Here is a 21,934-nt window from a genome sequence, read left to right on the forward strand (position 1 = left end):
TTTTCTTAGTAGTCATATTAGTTAGTAATCATACTTTTACCTCAAAGGATTTTTTCATCAGGTTACAACTTAAGCCAAAAATATTATTATAATATTAGGTGCCATAATGTAACAACATTGTGAACATGTTAGGGAACCGGTTACATCGCCAGACAAATAGTTTTTCATTTTTCAAATAGTTTTTCAATCCAATGAAAAGAAAAAGGGAAAACTCAGTATATTCCCACTTTCCAACCTCCAGGAACACGGCGATAACGAGCTGGAATAGAAAAACAGCCACACTATACTCATTAAACAGGATTGATTAAGTACCATTTTGCTTATGGGCCGTGAAGCAGGCTTCTCAAATGTGTCACAAATGTGTAATACCCTAATGAAAAAATGTTTCCATAACAAGGTCAGGTCCTATCTTTACAGTCAATTCATTCAACACATATTTACTAGCAAAATGCAGCTCTGCATTGAACATTAATTATTCTAAATTAATTAAGTTATAATCGCTCAACGTGTTATATATGTTGTAGATCCAGTTAGTTACAGCAATCCATTGTATTCGAGAATTGTATTATAAGTATTGATAAAAGTTGAATCTACGAGTTACCACTGAATACATTTAGTTAAGTAAAAACTACTCACACTCCCTGTGATGGAGGAATACAATCTCACAAGAAATAAAATACATCAAAATAAATCATATTTACAGTAAATCATCATACAACCTATCATACTTGTACATACAACATATGTGGCCCAACACTTTCCTGACAAACTACAGAGAATCCTGTTCTCTTGTAAAATTTTCAATTAATACAAAGTGACAGTTACTCTTCAATGAATCAGTCATGTATGCTAGTTTAATGTAGCCAAATTAACTTAATATGTTCCATTACATCTCTGAGGTAAAGACTGTATATATTTTATTTTTGATATGAAGATATAACTGTCAGTCATTTAGAAAAAAAAAGGTCTTGTTTACTGAGGTAGATTTTTACGAGTTCAGAAACGAAGAGGTGTGGTAGTGCAATTTTGGTCAAAATCACCATGAGCCTACTCATTGAAAAATGACGATAATTTTAAATAAACAAGACAACGTATAATTTAGGAATAAGTCTGGCCAAGTGTGTCAATCATGTTGAACTCAAAACAAGAAATATCTTAACATTAATGGAAATGGACCATTGACTAAGTATATATTTAATTAAAATATACAATATGCTGTTGAAAGACATTTAGCCTGCTGAAATTATCCATAGGGTTAACGCGACCTCTAGTGCTGGCAGGGTTTCTTTCACATACCCTGTTCAGAACTACACTACCCACAATGCTTTGTAACATGAGGCAGCCTACTAATTTGCTTACAAACATTTTTTATTTCCGCGTCTGTTCTATACACCGTATTCAAAACTCATAAATATAACCATCGACAGGCAACTACCAATTAAGACGGAAAGCTTAGACTTTATTATCAAACTAGCAGATATTGTCAAACTCACGTAATAATCCAGATCGACGGGGATATCTGTAGCCATCTAAAATCCTTGTGTTGGGTCCTCAGTCGCTGGTGTCATTGGTGAATGACCGAAGATGTCTCACAGCAGGTTGTTTGCCAGGCTGCTTTGTAAGTATTTTAGTAATTTCTAGTTTTAATCACTTGAAATGTCCGACAGTTTAGTCTCTGTGACATAGGTATACTCATTGGTCTTGTGCTGTCTGCTAACGTTACATAAACAGAGCTTTGCAGGCTCTTTTAATGTTTCCCTTGCTAGCGAAGCCTCCCTTGGTTTGACAGTTAGCCAGCCAGCTAACTAGCTAGCACCTGCTAACGTCCTGCTGAAATCTAACTCTAACCCCGAGCTGCCTGCTCCCAGGCCGGACCAAGTATTGATCTTCGACCTTGTATGTCCTCTCGGCTAAATGCTGCTCGTTCGTTTGTTCTGTTCAAGTTATTTTGTTAGAGTGAGTTAGCGTTAGCTCATGTTCTTTTCCCATGAGTTGAAGCGGCTGAATTAACTGTTCAATCAGTCTATCCGCAACGTTAAAGCTGTGATCATTTCTTTTTAGATATCTGACACCTCAATTGTCAAGCTACAGTTTTTTGCGAGCTTATTATGCTCCAGCCGTATTTTAGTAGCTGTGACATTGTTGGGACATTGAGCTAAAGTGGGTAACTGAACTTTGTGACTTTACAGTGTCGGCTGTCTCTTGACACAGAAGATCAGAGTTCACTGTCAGTGAGGAGGTTGAATACTGATAGTTTACCACAGCCCAGTTAGAAGATGGCAGCTAACTCTGCTAACTAGTATTATATCTAGTGACGCAATATTTTTCCACTTCAAAAATATGTTTACCTTTTGAGGGTTACAAGCTTATGTTTTGATTGCCCATATTTAAAACCAAAATCTGTGAAGTTTACTTTGTTGCACTTTGAATAAAGTCTAGTCACAAGCTTCAAGACATGATAGAGGATCACTGTGAGTCATCAGAGTTATTTCCATATTATTAGGCCTTATAGTTTGTGACCAGTGGCAACTCTTGTTTGATGCTTTTTTCTTCAAACTCACATTTGATAGATTGAGTTTGTTAGCTTAAGGTTTCAGAACATCTGTGTGTCATACGAGTGCACTGAAAAGAGGCAATCGGTTGTACTGTAGAGTTAATTTAGGTCATAGTGTTATATCATCTGTTCATGGAGGGAAATCTGAATGAATTATTGTTTTAATAAGGCTGCTGCAGTTAAAATGTTGTTTTACAATTATTTGTTGATAAAGTGGTTTACAAACTGTCAGAAAGTAGTCTAAAAAATGATGACATTTGAGAAGCACTGTTCAAATTGTCTGCCCTTTGCATAAAATAAATACATAAAGTTACAATCTCGTGTCCGTAGTCGTACCATTGTCTTTGGTGATGAGCAGTACAGGCATATTGCATGTTATTGGAATATACTTCAGAGTGATCATTACAATGTCGCCACATACACCCAGTTTGTAATACTGCAAATGTAAGCATTTTCAACAGTGGGCCATAGGCTCACTCACCACTGTGCAACCTTATTTGGTGATAGATGGTGATTTAAAGAGTCAGTGGTTTTCAACCTGGACCCTATTTTTCCCATGTTCAATAAGTGACTAATTGGGGGAACACTTTTGTAAAATTGGTTCAGTATTGAGGGAGAATGGGAGGATAATGGAAAGATCCTTTCCATCACACTACAGAGAAATAAAACGTTTTTCTTTCCTACACTTTCTGTTTATTATTGTGTCACATGACTTGTTGTCGGAAGACAGTTGGATAGAGGAATGCAACGGGTCAGAGTTTGTTGTGTTTTAGTCTCTTGGAGTTGGTATGGGTAAAAAATGTGGATGCAACAAGAGATTTTAGAACAAAACTAATAATACATATAATGCAGAAATACAAATATATTAGAAAAAGGTTCAAGCGAAAGGTAAATAATGTTTTAATTTTAATTACATTTTTTAAATGTAAGTTCTTTCCATAATGTTGTCAGACATTTAACAATCTGAGCCTGCCAGTTGCAAAAATAAGCAATTTTAGTGGGTGTAAATTGACAGTGCAAAGTTTCCCTGAGCAAATTACATTACTGCCTGTTAAGTGGCTGCTGTCTGCAACATTCTCCCTTAAGACACAAAAACATAGGAAAACGAATGGCAACATTGAAAAATGTCTATACTTGTACAGACAGTTAATTAAGTTAAGAACTTCGGGAATATCCTTTTTAAAACATATTAATTGATCATTAAATGTTGTTTTTTTATTCATTTTCTTATCTTTATATATGGCAAATGGATCAATCAACTAATATTTTCAACACTAAATGAGTCATTATTTAGTGTGTGTGTATATTTATATATTGTGTTTTTTCGCTTTCAACACATTAATATGGTGATTGCAGCTATATTTACAATTAAGCTTTATTTAGAATCTAGTTTTGAGTTTTTCTATGATTTAATACCTATGAAATGTCCAACCAGTCACTATGTCTATAGTATTCATAATGAGGTTGGGTAGCATGCCGCTAGTTTTACCTGGAAGATGAGGTTGTTCATAACAACTGAGGTCTTTGTCTTATCAGTTGTCTCACAGTAGAATACAACTTGACAGAGCTTCTTCACTTGCACTTTGACCTGACTTGCTTCTTACTACAGTGTGTATATACAAACCTGATTAAACTGTCTGCAGTTGCTCTAAACAGTCGATAAGAGATGTTAAATATTGCAGAGCGGGATAATTCTTTGTCAGTTTTTCCCAGTTACAACATGTGGTCTTTTCATCCAATGTCAATTATATTGGATGTAGTGAAACACTTTTATTCCACTTTCAAAATATCTTTTTAATCGCATGCAGTTACCTTGCAACTTTAGCTGACAGTACAAAAAATGTGCATCCTTGAAATTGATAGCATTATTATACATTTCCTTCAGTTGTTGACACCGTAACAGCCTCACAGCCGAAGTGTAAATACAAAATATGAATCGAACATCTTAGAAGACTAACGTGCGGTAAAAGTCAGGGGCGGCTGTGGCTCGTGAGGTAGAGCAGGTCGTCATTTAATCACAAAGTTGGCTGTTTTGACCCTTGTCCTTGAGCAAGACACTGGAAGAAAAATGCCCCCATTGGGCAGGCCAGCACCTTGCTCCGCCACTGTAGGAGAATTAATGTGTGTGTGAATGAGAGGAAAAAGGGTTTAGTCTGTTAAGGTGGAAAGGCGCTGTATAAATGCAGTCAATTTACCATTTACATTGAAGAAAAGCTGAAATTGTAAATCAACCATAAAAGATGATTGCAGAAGCAAAAGTTTCTTTGTTTAGTTAGGTTTCACCAACTTGACGTTACCACCTGTGTGTGTGTGTGTGTGTGTGTGTGTGTGTGTGTGTGTGTGTGTGTGTGTGTGTGTGTGTGTGTGTGTGTGTGTGTCCTTTTCTCTTTCTCCATTCAGTGCAGCAGAGTCAGAGTGGAGTCAGGCACTGTTATAATGCATCCAGGCAGAACCTCTACATCACCAAGGACACAAAGGTCATCTGCCAAGGTTTCACGGGGAAGCAGGTTTGTAAAGCCACTTGTTACATCACCACCTATTTTATTTTTTATTAATGCTTCACATCAGATTGGGTTAATGTAATCTTGTTATGAAATCTCAGTTTTTCCTTCCTATGTCCACACTCGGTAACACACACTACCTAAAACACACACACGCACACACATTCTCATTCTCAGGTTATAACCTAGAGGTCAAACAAAAAGCCTTTGACTGACAGAGGGAAGGGTTTATAAACGTTTTTTAGTTCCATCACTTTTAAAATGTGTACAATTTACACCGCCCTCAAGGAAGAGCAACAACATGTCCTGCACAATACCTGAATAACTCCTAAAGGACTCCTTCATAACTGACACATATTGCTGAGGGACTTTTTTGTCCCTCTCTCAGTGCAGACAAACATAATGAATATCGTCTATGCAGGGTAGATGGAAGTGGCATTAGTAGAACTATAACAGCGAAACTGAATTATAGCACAAGTTTAAATTAAATATTAAAATTATTTAAAAAAAGTTTGGAGGAAAGCCAAGGCTGGAACTGAGCTCATTATTATTATTATTATTATTATTATTATTATTATTATTCTTGATAATATATCAAATAGTTAATTCTGTTGTTAATAGTGTAATGGTTGCGAGACTTGATACTTTCCCTTTAAAGGGCTATACATCAGGTAAGTTCCTGTTTTTATTTCTGCTAGTTTTGGAGAAATATACTTCTTTTACCCTCGTGACAGTCCTTAGTCACTGTTTTAGTCTCTAATAATACCTTCCAGTTATTTTTCAAGAGCATGAAGAATCTCAGGTGATTCACTTGTTCAGTCAAGGAGAATAAAAATCTTGGCAAGTGTCCTCAATAAGCCAGAAATGGGGACTTTATAGATTTATATCCCCCCTCTGTCCTCATGCACATTCCATTTTTCATCTTCCATTTTCACTTCAACATAATAAAAGGTGGTTAAATATAGTTCCGGTGAACACTCCGGGTAATTAGAAAGGGATGAGAAATGAAGCAAGTGCTATTGAGTGCACATTGTCGAGTCTTTCTGGCTTGATAAGCAAGCAATTTTGCAAATTTAGTGTCTCAACATTTGCGATAATAATGACTGGAAAAAAACAGCAAAGTTAGCAGAAGGTGAACGAGTACATTACTCTTTGGGGAAAAGATGCTGATTCATAGCTTCTAATTCCTCTTAATAGGCTGGTGATCATTTTACATGAGGATCATTTATTTACACGTGTGGTTATGACCCTTGTCGGTGTTATCTGCATTGGTTCAGCCTCTTCAGTAATATTTAACTGACTACAGACGTATATGATTTGTCGAGGAGAAAATACATTTACACTGTCTTGATTAATTGCAACTGAGATTCACTCACAAGATTTTACCTCCTAAAATACAATGTAGTCCCTTTGGTTTTCCTGCTGCTTTATTTTGTTTGTTTTCATTTTAAATTGGTGCCTGATGATAATATTTGTTCCAGACACAGAACACTATAAACTGCAAGTAAAGTAGAAAAGTAAAAGCAGTTGAGATCACCAACATCAGTGTCCTTCTCTTTATCTACAGTACACAGATGAACCTCTGTATGTCCAGTTTCCACATTTCCCCTTATAAATTCTGTATGAGGATCATCTGAGGTGAAGACAAATTAGAAAAACTTCCTAAATATAAAGTTATCTAATGAATCGATTTCATGAATGTCAGTAATAAAATATTTCAACCGTGGTAGCGCATGACGGGTACCCGATAGCACACATGGAAGTGACAGTATGTGAAATAAAACTATCTTTCTTGGGAGATATTTTACAGTCGGTGTTGGAGAATATCCAAAGCTGCTTTTGATTTGTTTTTCAAATATTCGGCAAGGAGATTAATCTTAGCTGAAATCATTATTTATCTGTCAAAAACATGTGGATTTCTTCTCATCATATATATATATATATATATATATATATATATATATATATATATATATATATATATATATATATACCAACCAGTCGTTGAATCCTTGAACAACCCAGCCTCACTTCTGTATCCTTCCCTTTACTCAGCCGCACAGGTGATTAATCCTGGATGGCAGCATATTTCCTTGTTCCTCTCTGTCTGTAATGATATCTCAAGGTTGACACTACAGAAAGTGGCTGTACCCCACTTCATTACACACTCGTAACTCCTCCTCTTTCCTTGCAGGGAACATTTCACAGTCAGCAGTCTCTTGACTATGGCTCCCTGTTAGTTGGAGGTGTTTCTCCCGGGAAGGGTGGTAAGACTCATCTTGGCCTGCCAGTCTTCAATTCAGTCAAGGAGGTATGCATGACTCCTTATCAGTCTGTTGTCATTTTTTAACATCTGTTGTAAACATATTGAAGCCGAAATATGTGATGTGTATCTGACAGATTTGCTGCTAATATCCTGTGAGGGACTGTGAAGCTTTTACAGATGCATTTAAAGAAACATTAGGTGGCACTATTTCATAACTTTTGGATTTCCAATTTTAATGCACCACCAAAACCTTTATTCCTCGCCTCAGGCAAAGAATGGCACAGGGGCAGATGCCACTGTGATTTATGTACCGCCCCCGTTCGCGGCCGCGGCCATTATCGAGGCCATTGATGCCGAGATCCCCTTGGTGGTGTGCATCACTGAGGGCATCCCCCAGCAGGACATGGTGAGAGTCAAACATAAGCTCCTGCGCCAGGGCGTCACCCGCCTCATAGGCCCCAACTGCCCAGGAGTCATCAATGTAAGCTCTCACACACTCACACACGCGCATATACTAATGCATGTGCTTTTTTTTATGCCGGTGCTGGCAATAGCCATGGTAGGAGGCATTATGTCTTTGGATTGTTTGTCTGGATTGTTTGTCTGTCCGTTGGTTTTTGGTTGTGGCTGCAGAGCTAGGAGTACAATCTTCCTCTCAGGGGTCCAGTTGTTATTAAGATTTAAGGCATTCATATTTTGTTACCTTTTCGACAGTGAATTTAAGGAAACTAGAACCTTTTTAAAGGAGCACACATTTTTTTGTTTCGGCATTTTTTGGTAATAAACAATGTTAGTTATAAGGGTTTAATAGCCCAGGTTTTCATGTTTTACAAGTATAGCAAACTTTGCATTTTGACAAAGAAAACTAAGTTAATTAGTTATCCTCACTCATGGGAATGTTCTCAGTGAATATTTGCTTCATAATAGATGACTGTTCCAAGACATGATTTAAGTTTGGGGAACTACAACATTCTCAGTAATATCGATCAGATGTAGTAGTTGTTAAAAACAGTCATATGTGTGTATGTCTAAGTTAATATTATTTAGTTCATGCAATTAAATATTGAAACTAACTTTTCTGCAGCCTGGAGAATGCAAGATTGGGATCATGCCAGGCCACATTCACAAGAAGGGAAGAATTGGTGAGATTTCCTATTTTTTCTTTTCTTTTTGTAATTCATGAAATTACACACTTTAAATTCTTTGTTTAAATTTTTAATCATTGAAATTATTCATGGGACTACAAGTTACTTCTGAAATGCTTAGTTATTTCATTGAAGAATTTTTGCTCAACGACAATTTACATGTTTGTGTCAGAAATGACTGACGGTTCTTCAACTGCAATCTTTAAATGACTGAAGTGTGACGCAAAAGAAAAAAAGTTATTGACATTAATACCTTTCTTTCTAAATTAAACGCTGTACTTGAATTGTAGATTGAGCTTCTCCTGTCGACGGCTTGATAAGCAGCGTGTGCTGCTGTTGACCAGTGAACCTTTACAGGAAGTCTGTTTTTATAGTAAACCACCCGCCATCATTTCTAAAGCGGAGAGGGAACAGCTGTTAACAGAGCTGAGATCTCAATTGTTTTTGCTGTCATGATGGAACGATTCAGTTAATGTTGGACAGGAAATGACAGCTTCATTATATGTCACTTTATTACCCTTGATTGGAGCAGTGTTTAAATGTTTATTTTGTAGTGTATTTAAAAATGTAACAAAGTGAATCTTTCTTTTCAGGCATTGTGTCAAGGTCGGGTACCCTGACATACGAAGCTGTGCACCAAACTACACAAGTCGGCCTCGGCCAGTCACTCTGCATTGGTAGGTACCAATGACCTGTGGCATATATCATTTATATTGAGCACACTGTAACACAGCTCCCCAGTTTTATATCCAGATGATATTAACTCAAGCAGTTAACTGGGACTGAAAGATCAAATTGATCCTGATACAGTGTCTTGCTTCATGGGTTGTTGGAAGAAGACACTGAGGAAAATTTAACAGAATAAATGGAGATTTTAATAGTGTGTTGCATTTTGCTTGAAGACAGGATGGTCGCTTTGTGGGCACTCAACATCATATGCCTTAATTTCCTTTGAGCCTCTTCGTGAATGTTTGCTTGAACAAGTCCTTGAGTATTAAGACATACGGGCGCTGAGGTGATGTTTCTATCAATTCAATTTAAATAATTATGCTACAGGACTGGACTTCTTAGAAATAGGAAGGTGAATCTACTTCTAGTTCACCTTGCACTAAAAACCCATCCGATTCTGATGCGTTCCAGTGAAATGGCACAACTGCTTTGTATTGAAAAAGCATTTACCAACTTTCTAAACGCTGCTCAACATATTCCTGTGAGATCTGAACATCGTAGTTGCTGCTGTCTTTGAAGGGCTCCATTAAGAATGAACAGAACACTCGAGTGGCTCGGATGCACGTGGAAACGGTCCACATGCACCTTTTTTTGTCCTTTTTTAACATCGGGAAGAACATGTATTTTCATCTCATGTGGTTCTCAATCACATGATACAAAGAGGTTCAAAATGGAAAGACCCTGTGATAGAGTTTTCCATTATTATCCTGAAGAAGCGGTGCCATTCATGGAGCATTTTCTTGATGGCTTTTCATTCATGATCCTTTTTGACGAGATTTAACTTTGAATTTCCTGAAGCAGCTAAATATATACATACTACAAGATACATACTAGGTTCTGTATGACTTGCAGGTGATAGTTATTACTGCATTTTTCCCGAGTACACATGTGGAGCTTTCCATTACAGACTACTCATGTGATTACTTCACTTTTCTTCCCTACAATTTTCCACAGCCTTATTTCTGTGATTTGCTGATTTCTACTTTGGGTTAGCAGCACATTGAGCTTCATAGCACAAGCTGAAGATGGGACATGTTTTTATGCTGCCTTGATGTAAAAAAAAAGACCTAAAATGTCTGTTGTTGATGCAGCTTTATGTCCTGGAACATCAGCCAATCTGTTTTAATTCCATCAGACCATCTAGATTTACTGTAATAATACCATTATACCTATCGCTTTTACTTCTCGGCAACACAGTGTGTATAAAGATTCACTTTTTTAGGCAGATGTATCGCCCACCACAAAATCTATATTAGAGGGCTTGCTGGATGCCGAAATGAACTGGAAAAACAACTTGGCTTCATTATTATTTCGACATTTTAATTATGTAGTGTCGTCTAGCCAGACTTAATAAAAAACAGTGCTGCAACCATATTAAATATTGTGGAGTTCATTAGGGAGGTTTATTGGTGGTTCTGCTAGCGATTTCTTAAGTCTGAGCATGACCTAGGGACTACAGCAAATTACAGTTTGTACAATATTTAATATCAATGTCATCTTTGTTGCAGGTAATGTGCTTCTCTTTGCTTATTATTCATGTACTTTTTTTCCTTCGTGTTGCCAGGTTTTTTTTATGGTGAGAATATAAAACTAGGTGACGATTTGTCATTGAAGTTTTTTCTCGGGAAGGTTTGCCCGTGCTTTTATATATCCTGGTGTAATTTAGAACTTATTTTGGAAAATGATTATTGGACCTTTGTCATTTGGGAAAGCGTCATAAGGCATCATTTTTGGAACAGAAAGGTGTCATCAAACTCCCATGCAGAGATAAAGTTGGATTGGGATAGTTTAAGATTAAACAAATGTTTAGTAACTTTGAAGTAAGATTGAAAAATAAAATAATTTCTGAAGAAAATGTTGCTTATCTACTCTTTCTATAACATATTGTTGTGTTAGAGACTCAATTTAACACCGCTATATTCAATATTTTTCTATTAACAAAGGGGCCGCTTGAAGTGACAAACATACATAGAATTGTTCCCCTCACCCCGCGTTTCAGCATCTTTCAGCTCATTGATTTGGATTTTCAAATGTAACTTCACTGTTTTTATTCACTCTTGCTGCTCTAATAGAGTAGTTTCAAGAAGCAGCAGGCAGCTGGTACACAATAAAAAAAAGCTCTAAAAATCTATTGAAATCTACCTGCTCGGCACCAAATGCCAGGCAGACAAAATTAGCGGTTAACTGATAAACATAGGGAGCCTAGAGTGCTGCACCAGTTCACTCATCAAAAGTCCAATGGGATTGTTCCATATTGTGATACAATCGGCAGATGTTGCGCGTTCACATTAGACTATATACAAACTTCACCACGGTTGCTTGAGCACGGGTAGATTCAACATGGCTGTGAAGTTGAAATGATGACACCGTAGTAAAAAAACTGTAAAATATATTAAGCGTGTGCTAACCACAGACCTTACTTCAGGCATCTAACCAAAACTCATTTAAAAAAAAAACAAAGGAACCGGAAGCGCAGAAATGCTGACTCATTTAGGGATTTTAGGACTCATTCCTGCAGCACTCTATTAAGAAGGTTAGCAAAAGTTATTATACATTATTAAAGTTAAACAATTCAGGCGTTGCCAAATTTGGGCAACCCCAGTGAAGAACTTTGAATCATCTAAGTGCTGGTTATCAGACTATATTGACAGAAAGATAGGGGTTCCATCTGCTTCTTATTCCTCTCTCTGAAAAGGCCATCTGATCCCTTTTTAAATATTCACAGGAACAGGTTCTTGATTAAACAAGTGTTTGCTTTGTGTCCTGCAAGGTATTGGCGGAGATCCATTCAATGGAACCAACTTCATAGATTGTCTCGAGGTGTTCCTGAAGGATCCCAAGACGGATGGCATCATCCTTATTGGAGAAATTGGAGGCAATGCTGAGGAGAATGCAGCGGATTACCTTAAACAGCACAACTCTGTAAGGAAATGACACACTGGGCACCTATTACTTTACCATACTCACCTGTCAATGCAGTCTGCTACAGCGCTTCACTTCTGCTGAGGAATCTGTTACTATATGTATGGACCTATTTCTGAATGATATCTTAGTTATGCATTTTCAAATCTCTGTTGTAGTGAACACTGGAAACCATCGTGTGTGTGTGTGTGTGTGTGTGAGAGAGAGAGAGATAATGAATGACAGATGGGATGTAGGTATGATTCACAAGACGTGTTCTAGAAACCCGCATTGTTGACGAGCAGTGACCCATTTGTGATGCCTACATGTGATAAACGGCATCAGGGTGACGTTCATCTTATGTGACCGAGTGGTTGCAACCCTGCAGTTGACATTTTCAACACCAGGCCCGTGCGTCACATTTTCCTACCCGCAGATAGCTTCTTCTTTTTATTATCTGTTCATTTTGTCAGTGTATGCGTTTGTTTCTGTGCACGTGCACACTCTTATGATGCATCTTGAGCTGAGAAATGGATTTGATTCGCCCTCCGCTGCTCTAATGCATGCAAATCTCCCGCTGGCGTCTCGGAAGCATAACTTCTCTCACTCAACAAATAAAGTACAAACACCCACCGCTCCCTCACCCACAGAGTGTTGACGGCAAGGGGGACAGTTCAAATGAAACATGTGGATGAAAAAGCCCAGCGGAGCGTGGGATTAAGCTGCAGCGCTCGCGTTCAAAGTCAGTTGTGAAGAACATCATACATATACAAAAAAATACACTTAAGAGTACAGAGGAGCAGAAGGTAGTATAGCAACGTTGTTTTGAATTTGCGTCTTTTGACATTTTAATTTGAATCACCAACACACTAACCTAGGGTTGCCCCCAGATGGGATTTCTTTTTAAAATAAGTATTATTAATGGGAAGCCCAGTATGGCTGGAAAGAAGAAGCAAGTTAGCTCAAGGAAATATTAAATCAATTGATGATAGATTATTTCTGCTCTCTGATGATCAAGACGATTTAGCCAATTCAGAAGCATCTTTATAAGGTAAATGATATACAAGAGATCTGTAATAATAATATATCTTTTATATTTCTAGCCTTATAGCCCAAGATCAATCTGTCAACATGTTGCATACTCGTACATACTCAACACTTAACTCTGCTTTTAGAGACAAATGTAGAAAGACCAATTTTGGGCTGATTCTGAAATATATTGGTCAATATTATCACTATTGATGACTACATTGTTGAAGTAGGTTCATTCATGCCCCTGAAAACCTAAAATCATAAATGTTTCTCTCTTACGTTATTAAAGATTCTTTTGAGATCTTATATAATTTTAACTCTCAAAATCAGATCATCTGCTTCATCAGCAGCAAAGTTTTCTCCAGACCTCTGAATACATCTCAAATAAATAGGGTTTGGTTGAAGGCTATATGTGGACGGGATAACAAATTGTGAAAAATATGCGTGCATTAAAGCTGCAGCTGTACAAGTTGTAATGATTATTAGAAATAACTCATCACCGGAATATTTCAGTCATTACAAAAAAAAAAAGTTAACTGAACAGCTTTTCATGCAAATTAAGGCCTTGTGTCATGATTTATTTGTGTCACGCTACATTAAATATATTGATCTCCTATTTGAGAAAGACACATTATCCCAAAAGGGGAAGAAGTGTCGACTTTCTTGATCAGTCAGTGTTACAGTTAAGTCACTGCAGACTGTTTATCTACCGACGCCTTCATTCTGTAAACTTCAAGAAAACAAGCTCATATTTCCCAGAAGGCTCTTCTGTCAGATTATATGATGCAGGGCATATTTCAAGGTTCAGTCTTAATCAGTGTCTGCGACGCTTGCCAACATAATATGGTCTTAAGAGTCACCTGTATCAAAGGTCTGCCTATCGTTGCCAGAGTTTCACAGGCTTTCTGAAGTCAGAAATAGGCTTTACACAGAATATCCATATTACAATTTGCTTCATGCATAGCAAGTAGGTCTGAGTATTTGGCACCTTAGCGAGAGTTTTACTGATTAATTTTTTTCCTCTATTTCAGCCTCTTGATTTTTATTTTTTTGTCCATCCCGTCTCCACTGAGCTTAGCTAAACCTCTTGTAATTCTGTGGACTAAACACTGAGAACTGTCTTGTGTTGTAGTCTCGAGGTTGTGGTTAGAAAAGTGTTGATGAGCTCCATGTGTATGTGCACATGCCAGTTTTATTCATGCCTGTCATGTTTATAGGGGTGGATAATTGTCTCCGTCTGGCTTTTTAAGCTTGAGTGTGATTTCTCACCTTGGAGCAATGCTGTTTTGTGTTTAGAGAGAAAAAGCCCTCCAGTCAAGTTGGTGCACAGAGGTGGGGGAACTACCCTGTTGGTCTTATAATTAAGGTAATCTATCTGAACCGCTAACAGTGGAAGACAAAAGACGGGTATAGTGAATGATGGTGTAACTCCCCTCCCTATATGCATTGCTAGTACTTAGTATCAAGGGAAGCAGGGATTAATAGAGTAATTAAACCCCTTTCGTTTGAGGTAGATTTAAGACTCGATTCACATGAGGGTGGTTTGTTTATTCACAACGTGATTTGACTTTTGAATACTGAGTGGGGTTTTGGTGCTAATTTGTTTTGTGCTTACATTTTTCAACACACACACACACACACAACAGATGCTTGAAACGCATCTAGAGCACTTTAAAGTCATATTCCCCTCTCTTCAGTTCTATATTAGATGTGCAAGTGTTAATGTCTCATTAGCGGCGCATTTCTTTCCAAGGTCCTCAACATTTCCCTGGCTGATAAACGTTCTGAGTATTAATTATTAAAAGTCATCTCCAGTTTATATTCGAGACTGCCATCTTGTTCCTGCCAGTGTCGGGTCTGAATTTGGAGCAGAAATCGCAGCAGAAGTGGGTGTCTTTGAAGGACCTCGCTGTATTGCTTTGGCTGCTGAACATGCCACATTCATTCTTTGAAAGCTGTCTGCAAAAGTGCGTGTGTGTGCGTGCGTGTTTGTGTGTGTGTGTGTGCACATACAGCAGCTAATATTTCATACTTAGGAATAACATAATTGTAGGGGACGGCTTTCGCGCAGTACACACACACACACACACACACTCTGTCCCTCTTGCTTATGATGTTATTACTGAAGATGAAATATTGGCTCTTCACCTTGGAAGTGATCTTAGCTGTTGAACGTAGCATCAATCAATGAGCAAGCAGCATAGACGGGGGCTGAACTAATCAGTGCCTGCGTGACTAATTACCATCTCAGAAATGAGATGATATGAAATGGCAGGAGCCTGAGCCCTTATCTGGTCATACACCAACCCATGCAATTAAATGGCTTGATTGACCCTTTGTTTTAATAATGCAGGCTGAAACAGAGATGGCTGGTTAGACAAGCCTGTTATCATCTAATGGGAGGACATGGGGTGTTTCATTCCTAATGAATGAATAAAATGAAGGTGCAGAAAGCTTATTCTCTATTTTTATACAACCCTCTCCCCCGTTTTGCTTCCTTCCTTCCTCCTAATCCACTTTGTTGCTCTGCTAACGGCACTCACATCCTCACACTTTCCCTTGAGCTTATTCTCCTTTTTTGTCCATTTTAACTTCATTTTACACTTCCCTTTTTCCCTCTCTCTCCCTCTTTTATGTTCAGGGTGCTAATTCAAAGCCCGTGGTGTCCTTCATCGCAGGGCTAACTGCTCCTCCTGGCCGTAGGATGGGCCATGCTGGCGCCATCATCGCTGGCGGAAAGGGGGGAGCCAAAGAGAAGATCGCAGCCCTCCAGTCAGCTGGAGTTGTTGTCAGCATGTCCCCTGCCCAGCTGGGCAGCACTATTTTCAAGGTGAGTCCTTTGTTCCAGTAAGATAGTATTGTTTACAGAGGCTTGAGGAATAGTAATCATGAATACAATACAATTTGAGGTGCATGATCTTTACTTGAATATTTTCAGTTTATGCTACTTTGTTTTTCGACTCCACAAAACTTTCAAGGGAATATTTTACTTTTTTTACTCCGCTACAGTTATTTCCAGTTACTTTTAAGATTATTTGACATAATTTCATGATCAGTATATAAATAATACATGTATACAACAATTACTACTTTTTTTTTAAAGTAGTTGCAATAAGCTCTGCCTCAACCAAATTGTGCTTACATGTTAGTAGAAATAATTAAATTATATAAATTACATAATACTACAATTTGATAGGGGCAATTTTGATGATTATGTTTATGCTAGTTACTTTTAGTATGTTTTGCTGATAATATTACATACTTTAACTTTAGCGAGATGATTAAAGCAGGACTTTTAATTGTAATGGAGTATTTTTCTGTTGTGTTATTACTTTTACTCGCATGAAAGTTGTGAGTACTTCTTCCAGTACTGATGCTGAGTGTGATAGTTTTACTCTTTTATTGGACAATACAGCATAAGTTTAAACTTCTTTCAAAGGTTCACCAAGAAATATATTAACGTCAAATTAGTAACATTTCCATAATTATTTATCTTCAACTTCTAATGGTCCTGTTTATATGAATAAAATCGTTGCTAAAATCATGTTACAGAATTGTTCTTAGTCTGAACAATAAAAAGTATTTATTTAACTAACAGGATAATGTACGTGTGTCTGAAAAGAGCTTTTACAAAAACATACATCATTCAAATGTCACATTTTCTGTTTTGCATTCTCACAATCGCATACATGCACTTTTAAAATGCTCAGTAAATCATAATGACAAATATATTGGGCTCAATTTTTTATTTTATTTTTTTGCCTCAATTTAATCTCTTCACTTTGCTTGACCCTGGCTTCAGGCTTCCTCTTCCGTTTCTGTCTGTTGTGTTGCTGTCAAATAAATTCTTGGGATAATTAGAGAATTGAAAACATACAGGAAAATGGGTTTGAACATTATAACAAATATACATTTATATGCTCTATTATTTTACTGAGAACACCTGCAATTGATTAAAAATTATTCTAGAAAAAAATCAAACTAAATACTCAAGGTCCCGTTTTCTTTATGAAGAGGATTCTAAGCACACTAATTAGAGTTCCCGTTATATAATCATATTGTAAAAGCGCCGCAGGTATACTTCTTAGACTTCAGAGCAAAATATCTTGTGATTCTGGTCATAGCTCGTAGCAGCGTCTTTCAACACCGAGAGGTTACAAATGTGAGAGGGTTTACTGGGAACAATAATTTAAATGTTTTCTTCTGGGAGTAGCAAGGTTTTGAATTTAACTTTTTAATATGCCGTAAAGAAAGGTAGAAGAGAAGGGCAGAAATTAATAAACGCGTGTTGACAGTGGCTGACTTAGCCCCACTGCCTCGTTATTTCAATGTATCTCTAGGGAAGCACTGTTAACAAGATGTATAAAAAGTGAAAGCATGTATTACACCCATTCATCATCTTATACTTTCATTACCACTGCTGGCACTACTGCACGCGGATATAGATTTACACACGTTTTTCCCCTCAAACTTTAATTCATAATCGTTGTGTGTAATGATGAAAAACGTGCAACGTGGTTGCTCATTTTGCTGCACATTGTGTTCATACATCTCTGTTAATCTCATTGAACTCTGTAATCGAAGTAGTAGGACAGTGTCGGCATAATGCTCCGGATGTGGGCTGAAACGATGACAACCCCTGATCTTGGGCGGTTAAGATCATTCGCTCACCTGCATGAGTGGGGAAAACGTGTATCTGCACAAGTTTTGAATCGGAGGTTTATCAATTATAAATCCAGCTACAGTGAATGGTTTTTACACAAAAAACACGTAGTAAGCAGACAAAATAACCATCTTGTCTCAAAGAAGTAGATTCATTCGACCGTCTGTCAACTGGCTGTTCGGCGTGCTCATCCTTAATAATAACTGCAATATAGAAAGCTCAAGCATCATCAAATGTGCATTTTGAGGAGTTTCCTGTAAAATAAATACCAGCCGGTAATAGGGCTCTTAGTTCCGACTGGTGTTTCAACAAATTGAACGAACTCTGCGGAAGATGCTTTTGTCCTCGAGGTTGCGTAAGAACAGTTTCACACACCATTTATTAATCATAATAACAATTACAGATACACATTGCCAACTCTGTTGGTGTAAACATGATGCAGCAAGCTATTGCTGCTCTGTTGAAACTGTAAGATTTTACCTTCTGGCCATTTGACAAAATAATACTTCTGCCTCCAGATCTTGTTTTTTCTTAATATCTTTAATCCACACCTGGTACACAGGTGCATACGAGATGAAGCATTCAAAAAGAAATGTTGAATTTGAACACAAAGTACCACGATAAAAATGAAGGCGGGGACAATCAGCCAACAGACCAGTTGATCTTTCACATCTAAACCAGAAATACCCGCATAACCATAAAAAGTTTAAAGTTTCTTTTTTAAATGTATTAACTATTTTAATGTTGCTTTTATCACGTATTGATGCGGTTATTGTCTGAGGTGTTTGTGACTTACCTGACATTTGGATTGCTTGTTGCAGCCTGTGGCTGTGGTAAATTTGACGTTTCACAAAGATCTTTTATTGAAACCTTTTTTGCTCAGAGCTGACATGTTTTTTTGCACATTTTCTCTCTGTCTAACTATTCCTGTTTAAATGTTAACACCATTAATGTTTTGAACAAAGCCCTGTCTTAATGCAGTGAGAAAAGCAAGGACAAAAACAGAAATCGATCATGTGAAATAATCCAAACAAATGATGTGTTTATGTAGGACATGACACCCGGATTTATCTAGTCGACGATATGATTTCAGGACCTTTAACAATGAAAATGGCAAATGGTATCACAACATTTATATATGCTTGGAGTGATAGCCCCCAAAAAAGTGTGCAACTGGTGCATGGACAAGATATAAAACAACTTTAATTTGTATTTAATTATTTTTGCACGGTAGAATAATTATGACCTTTTTTTTACTCGTTTACAAAATGTCTGGAACTCACTAATTGCAGCAGCAGATACTATTATCGTATCCTGCTCAATGTTTCAAAGTGAAAATATTGCATGCACATGTGTGCAAACAAACAGAAGCAGAACACATTTAATCTTGTGTAGTAAATTCCCAAGTTGAAGGCAACGCACGCAGTCTGTATTTACGATGCCCGTGCCCCTCATACATCTGGCCCGAGGTGTGTTAAAGCTCTTGTCACTGCTAGCTTGTAAATGTCTGACTTTTCTTTCACATAATGTTTTTCTCCGTTCACCTGAGTTTTTATTCACCCGTCCCTTTGAGTGGCAACCTCTACTTTCCTCATTTTACTTCTCCCCCCCCCCTTCCTCTTGACTTGACTTGTCAGGTGTCTGAGTGTGTCTCGCACAAAAAGTATTTTTTTCCCCTCTCTGTCACAAACAACTCTGCTTTTACGTTGGTGCTATGATTCTTGTCTTGTGCCCTTGAGTTACTGCCTGCTACCTTGGACCAACAAAGCACCTGTCCCCTTATGTCTTGAATACCCTCCTCCTCTTGTCTTGTCACTCTTTTCATCACATTACTCTTGTTATTTCCTCCACAGATTTATCCCTAATAATTTAACCCTGTGCCGCTCCCTTTTTTTTTTTTTTTACTCCGTATCATCTGTAAAGCAAGAATCTCTCCTTCACCCACAATGTCTCGTCATTAATTTCACCCTTTTCGAAAAGTCGAGGTTAGTCTTCCGCCTCCAGGTGGCAGTAGACCTTCATGTATCCAGAAGCCACAGAGGAATGGGCCAACATGTGCAGGAGCGCTTGTGTGTTCTGCAGACCTGATAAATGACATTTGCATTAAGTTACTTTCTCCTTGTGGAATGGAAAATTCTTGGGGAACGACATATTCTATCATCCCACGGTTTGTTTGATATTCCCCAAATTGAATATGTAAATGGCGACATCCTTTTTAATGGCCAACATAATGCCTTCTCATTTGTAGTCACATGGTTGGACTGTGCTGATAAACAGGGCAATTGTAACCTTGCATAACTCAGTTTTTTTTGCAGATGTGTAGCCTCCATTAATCACAGGAAGTGAGCCGTTTTTAGTGTTGACAACTGTAGCTTACTGACACGTACGACGCTACATGATATGCACTCTCCAGGAAAAAAAAAGAAACGACAGGCTCTCTGGAGCTCCAACCGCCTCTGTTTCTCCACCTCAACAGCAGATCTGATGCACCACGATCAAAACAGAGGCTGTGTGAATTTTGCATGAATAAATCATTCACTTCTATCTCACTTCATTTCATTTGACATCTCTTTCTTTCTTTCTCTTTCTTGTCCATCTCCTGCAGGAGTTTGAGAAGAGGAAGATGTTGTAAATTGTGCGGGAAGGCAACCGACCTTTTTACCCCCTGCCCTGAAATTGAGATGAACGGCCTGATTCTGGTGGTGGATATGCCCGACAGCATCTGTGAACCCTGATTATCTCGACTACAATGCCCTCATGCAGTGTTTCTGTTGTAATTTCTGCCATGAACTTGTACCTTGCACATAACAAAAGAATGAAACTTAGTATTCTAATGGTGTCCTAAAGAACTCATCGTATACACTGTCAAAGCTTTATAGATGTTTTTTCCTCCACACAATGTAGACAGGCGAAGGAAGGATGCCATGGTAACCTTGGTGATCTGTTTCGTTCTGTTATACTCCTGCTTGTAAGACATCACTCATTTCACTGGCTGTCCACCTGAATAAGAAATATTTCTCATATCATTTTCCTGCCGTGTTGTTGCTCTCCTTTTTGGAATGGCTCATTTGTGGAACAGATGTGGTCTGATTACTGAATGAGCTCGTCTGCCTCCAGGTTTCTTACTGACTGAAGTAACTTGACGTATGCGAGAGAACACAAGGGGATACAAAAGGTGGCTTTTCAGTTATGTAAAGAGGTAGTTACCAGGGGAGGCGGTGAGATGAAGCTGCTTTAGATCTTATTTTTAAGAGTGAAAAGTCGGGTTTTCTTGGTTTATATGTAAAATTGTTGCATTTGGTCATAGTGCCGATACACCGTTACGAGAATACACTGTTAATGAAGAGCATAAATGATGGACTAATGAATCAGTCTTGAGCTTAATTGAGATGCCATTGCAATGAAGACAACGTAGGTGACCTTTGTCACTCAATCATGCTGTTGACCGATGGCGAGCCGTCTCGTCAGTGCTGATCTGCGAGGGCTGCAGAGTCTAAAATGGAAGCTTTTGTGGCTTATTAGCCCTGTTGCGCCATTCACTTTACTTAACCTCCTCTGTTGGTGTATTTAACTGATCCACAAATGAGGAAGGGTTTGCAGTTTTGAGACGGGAGTTGATGTGAAACTGAACCTATGGTCCCTTTAGCCGGCTGTCATTTAGCAACAATTTTATTCCCCTTAATCCCGACAACTCTTTATTGAATCAAATGGTGCTCGATCCTGAGAACAAAATGCCAGGGATGCAGAGCTACTATTGTTAGTTGCACAATTCAACAATATTGCATTTTTTCCCTTTTTATATTAATTTGGTATATTTTATCAAGCCTCACAGCTATTTCACCTTTCAGGTAAAGTGTACGGTAGGTTTTGTTCTGAACACTCTAGTTTTAATTAGTCTCACATGGAGAGAAAAAAAAAAGAGGTAACTAACAGGTACAATGACCACTGACTCGGGTTGTAAACATGCAGCCTGTGTGAATATTCAGGGCCAAATTTCAGGTTGGCCTCTAATTAAGACAAATCATCTAAGTTCCACGAACAAGCCAAAGGTTAAATTAACACCTCATTACGGCACACGAGGTGAAACTAGACTGAGTGGAGGGAAATGAAAGGGGAAAGATAAGGTTACAATTGGCTCTGCTC

At 38.0% G+C, this 21,934-nt stretch overlaps 1 protein-coding gene across 1 annotated transcript; it reads left to right on the top strand.

Moving 5' to 3' along the window:
- Positions 1 to 1,561: 1,561 nt before the first annotated feature.
- On the top strand, positions 1,562 to 21,145 carry suclg1 (succinate-CoA ligase GDP/ADP-forming subunit alph). Its single transcript, XM_079220204.1, has 9 exons — positions 1,562 to 1,618; positions 4,955 to 5,061; positions 7,250 to 7,366; positions 7,590 to 7,802; positions 8,406 to 8,463; positions 9,060 to 9,143; positions 11,966 to 12,117; positions 15,770 to 15,958; positions 20,397 to 21,145. Exons 1-9 carry the CDS (start codon positions 1,585 to 1,587, stop codon positions 20,421 to 20,423), a joined length of 981 nt encoding a protein of 326 aa, XP_079076330.1. The 5' UTR covers positions 1,562 to 1,584; the 3' UTR covers positions 20,424 to 21,145.
- The last annotated feature ends 789 nt before the right edge of the window (positions 21,146 to 21,934 follow it).

The sequence above is a fragment of the Taurulus bubalis genome, assembly GCF_910589615.1.
Source record: "Taurulus bubalis genome assembly, chromosome: 6".
In the NCBI taxonomy this organism is placed as follows: domain Eukaryota; kingdom Metazoa; phylum Chordata; class Actinopteri; order Perciformes; family Cottidae; genus Taurulus; species Taurulus bubalis.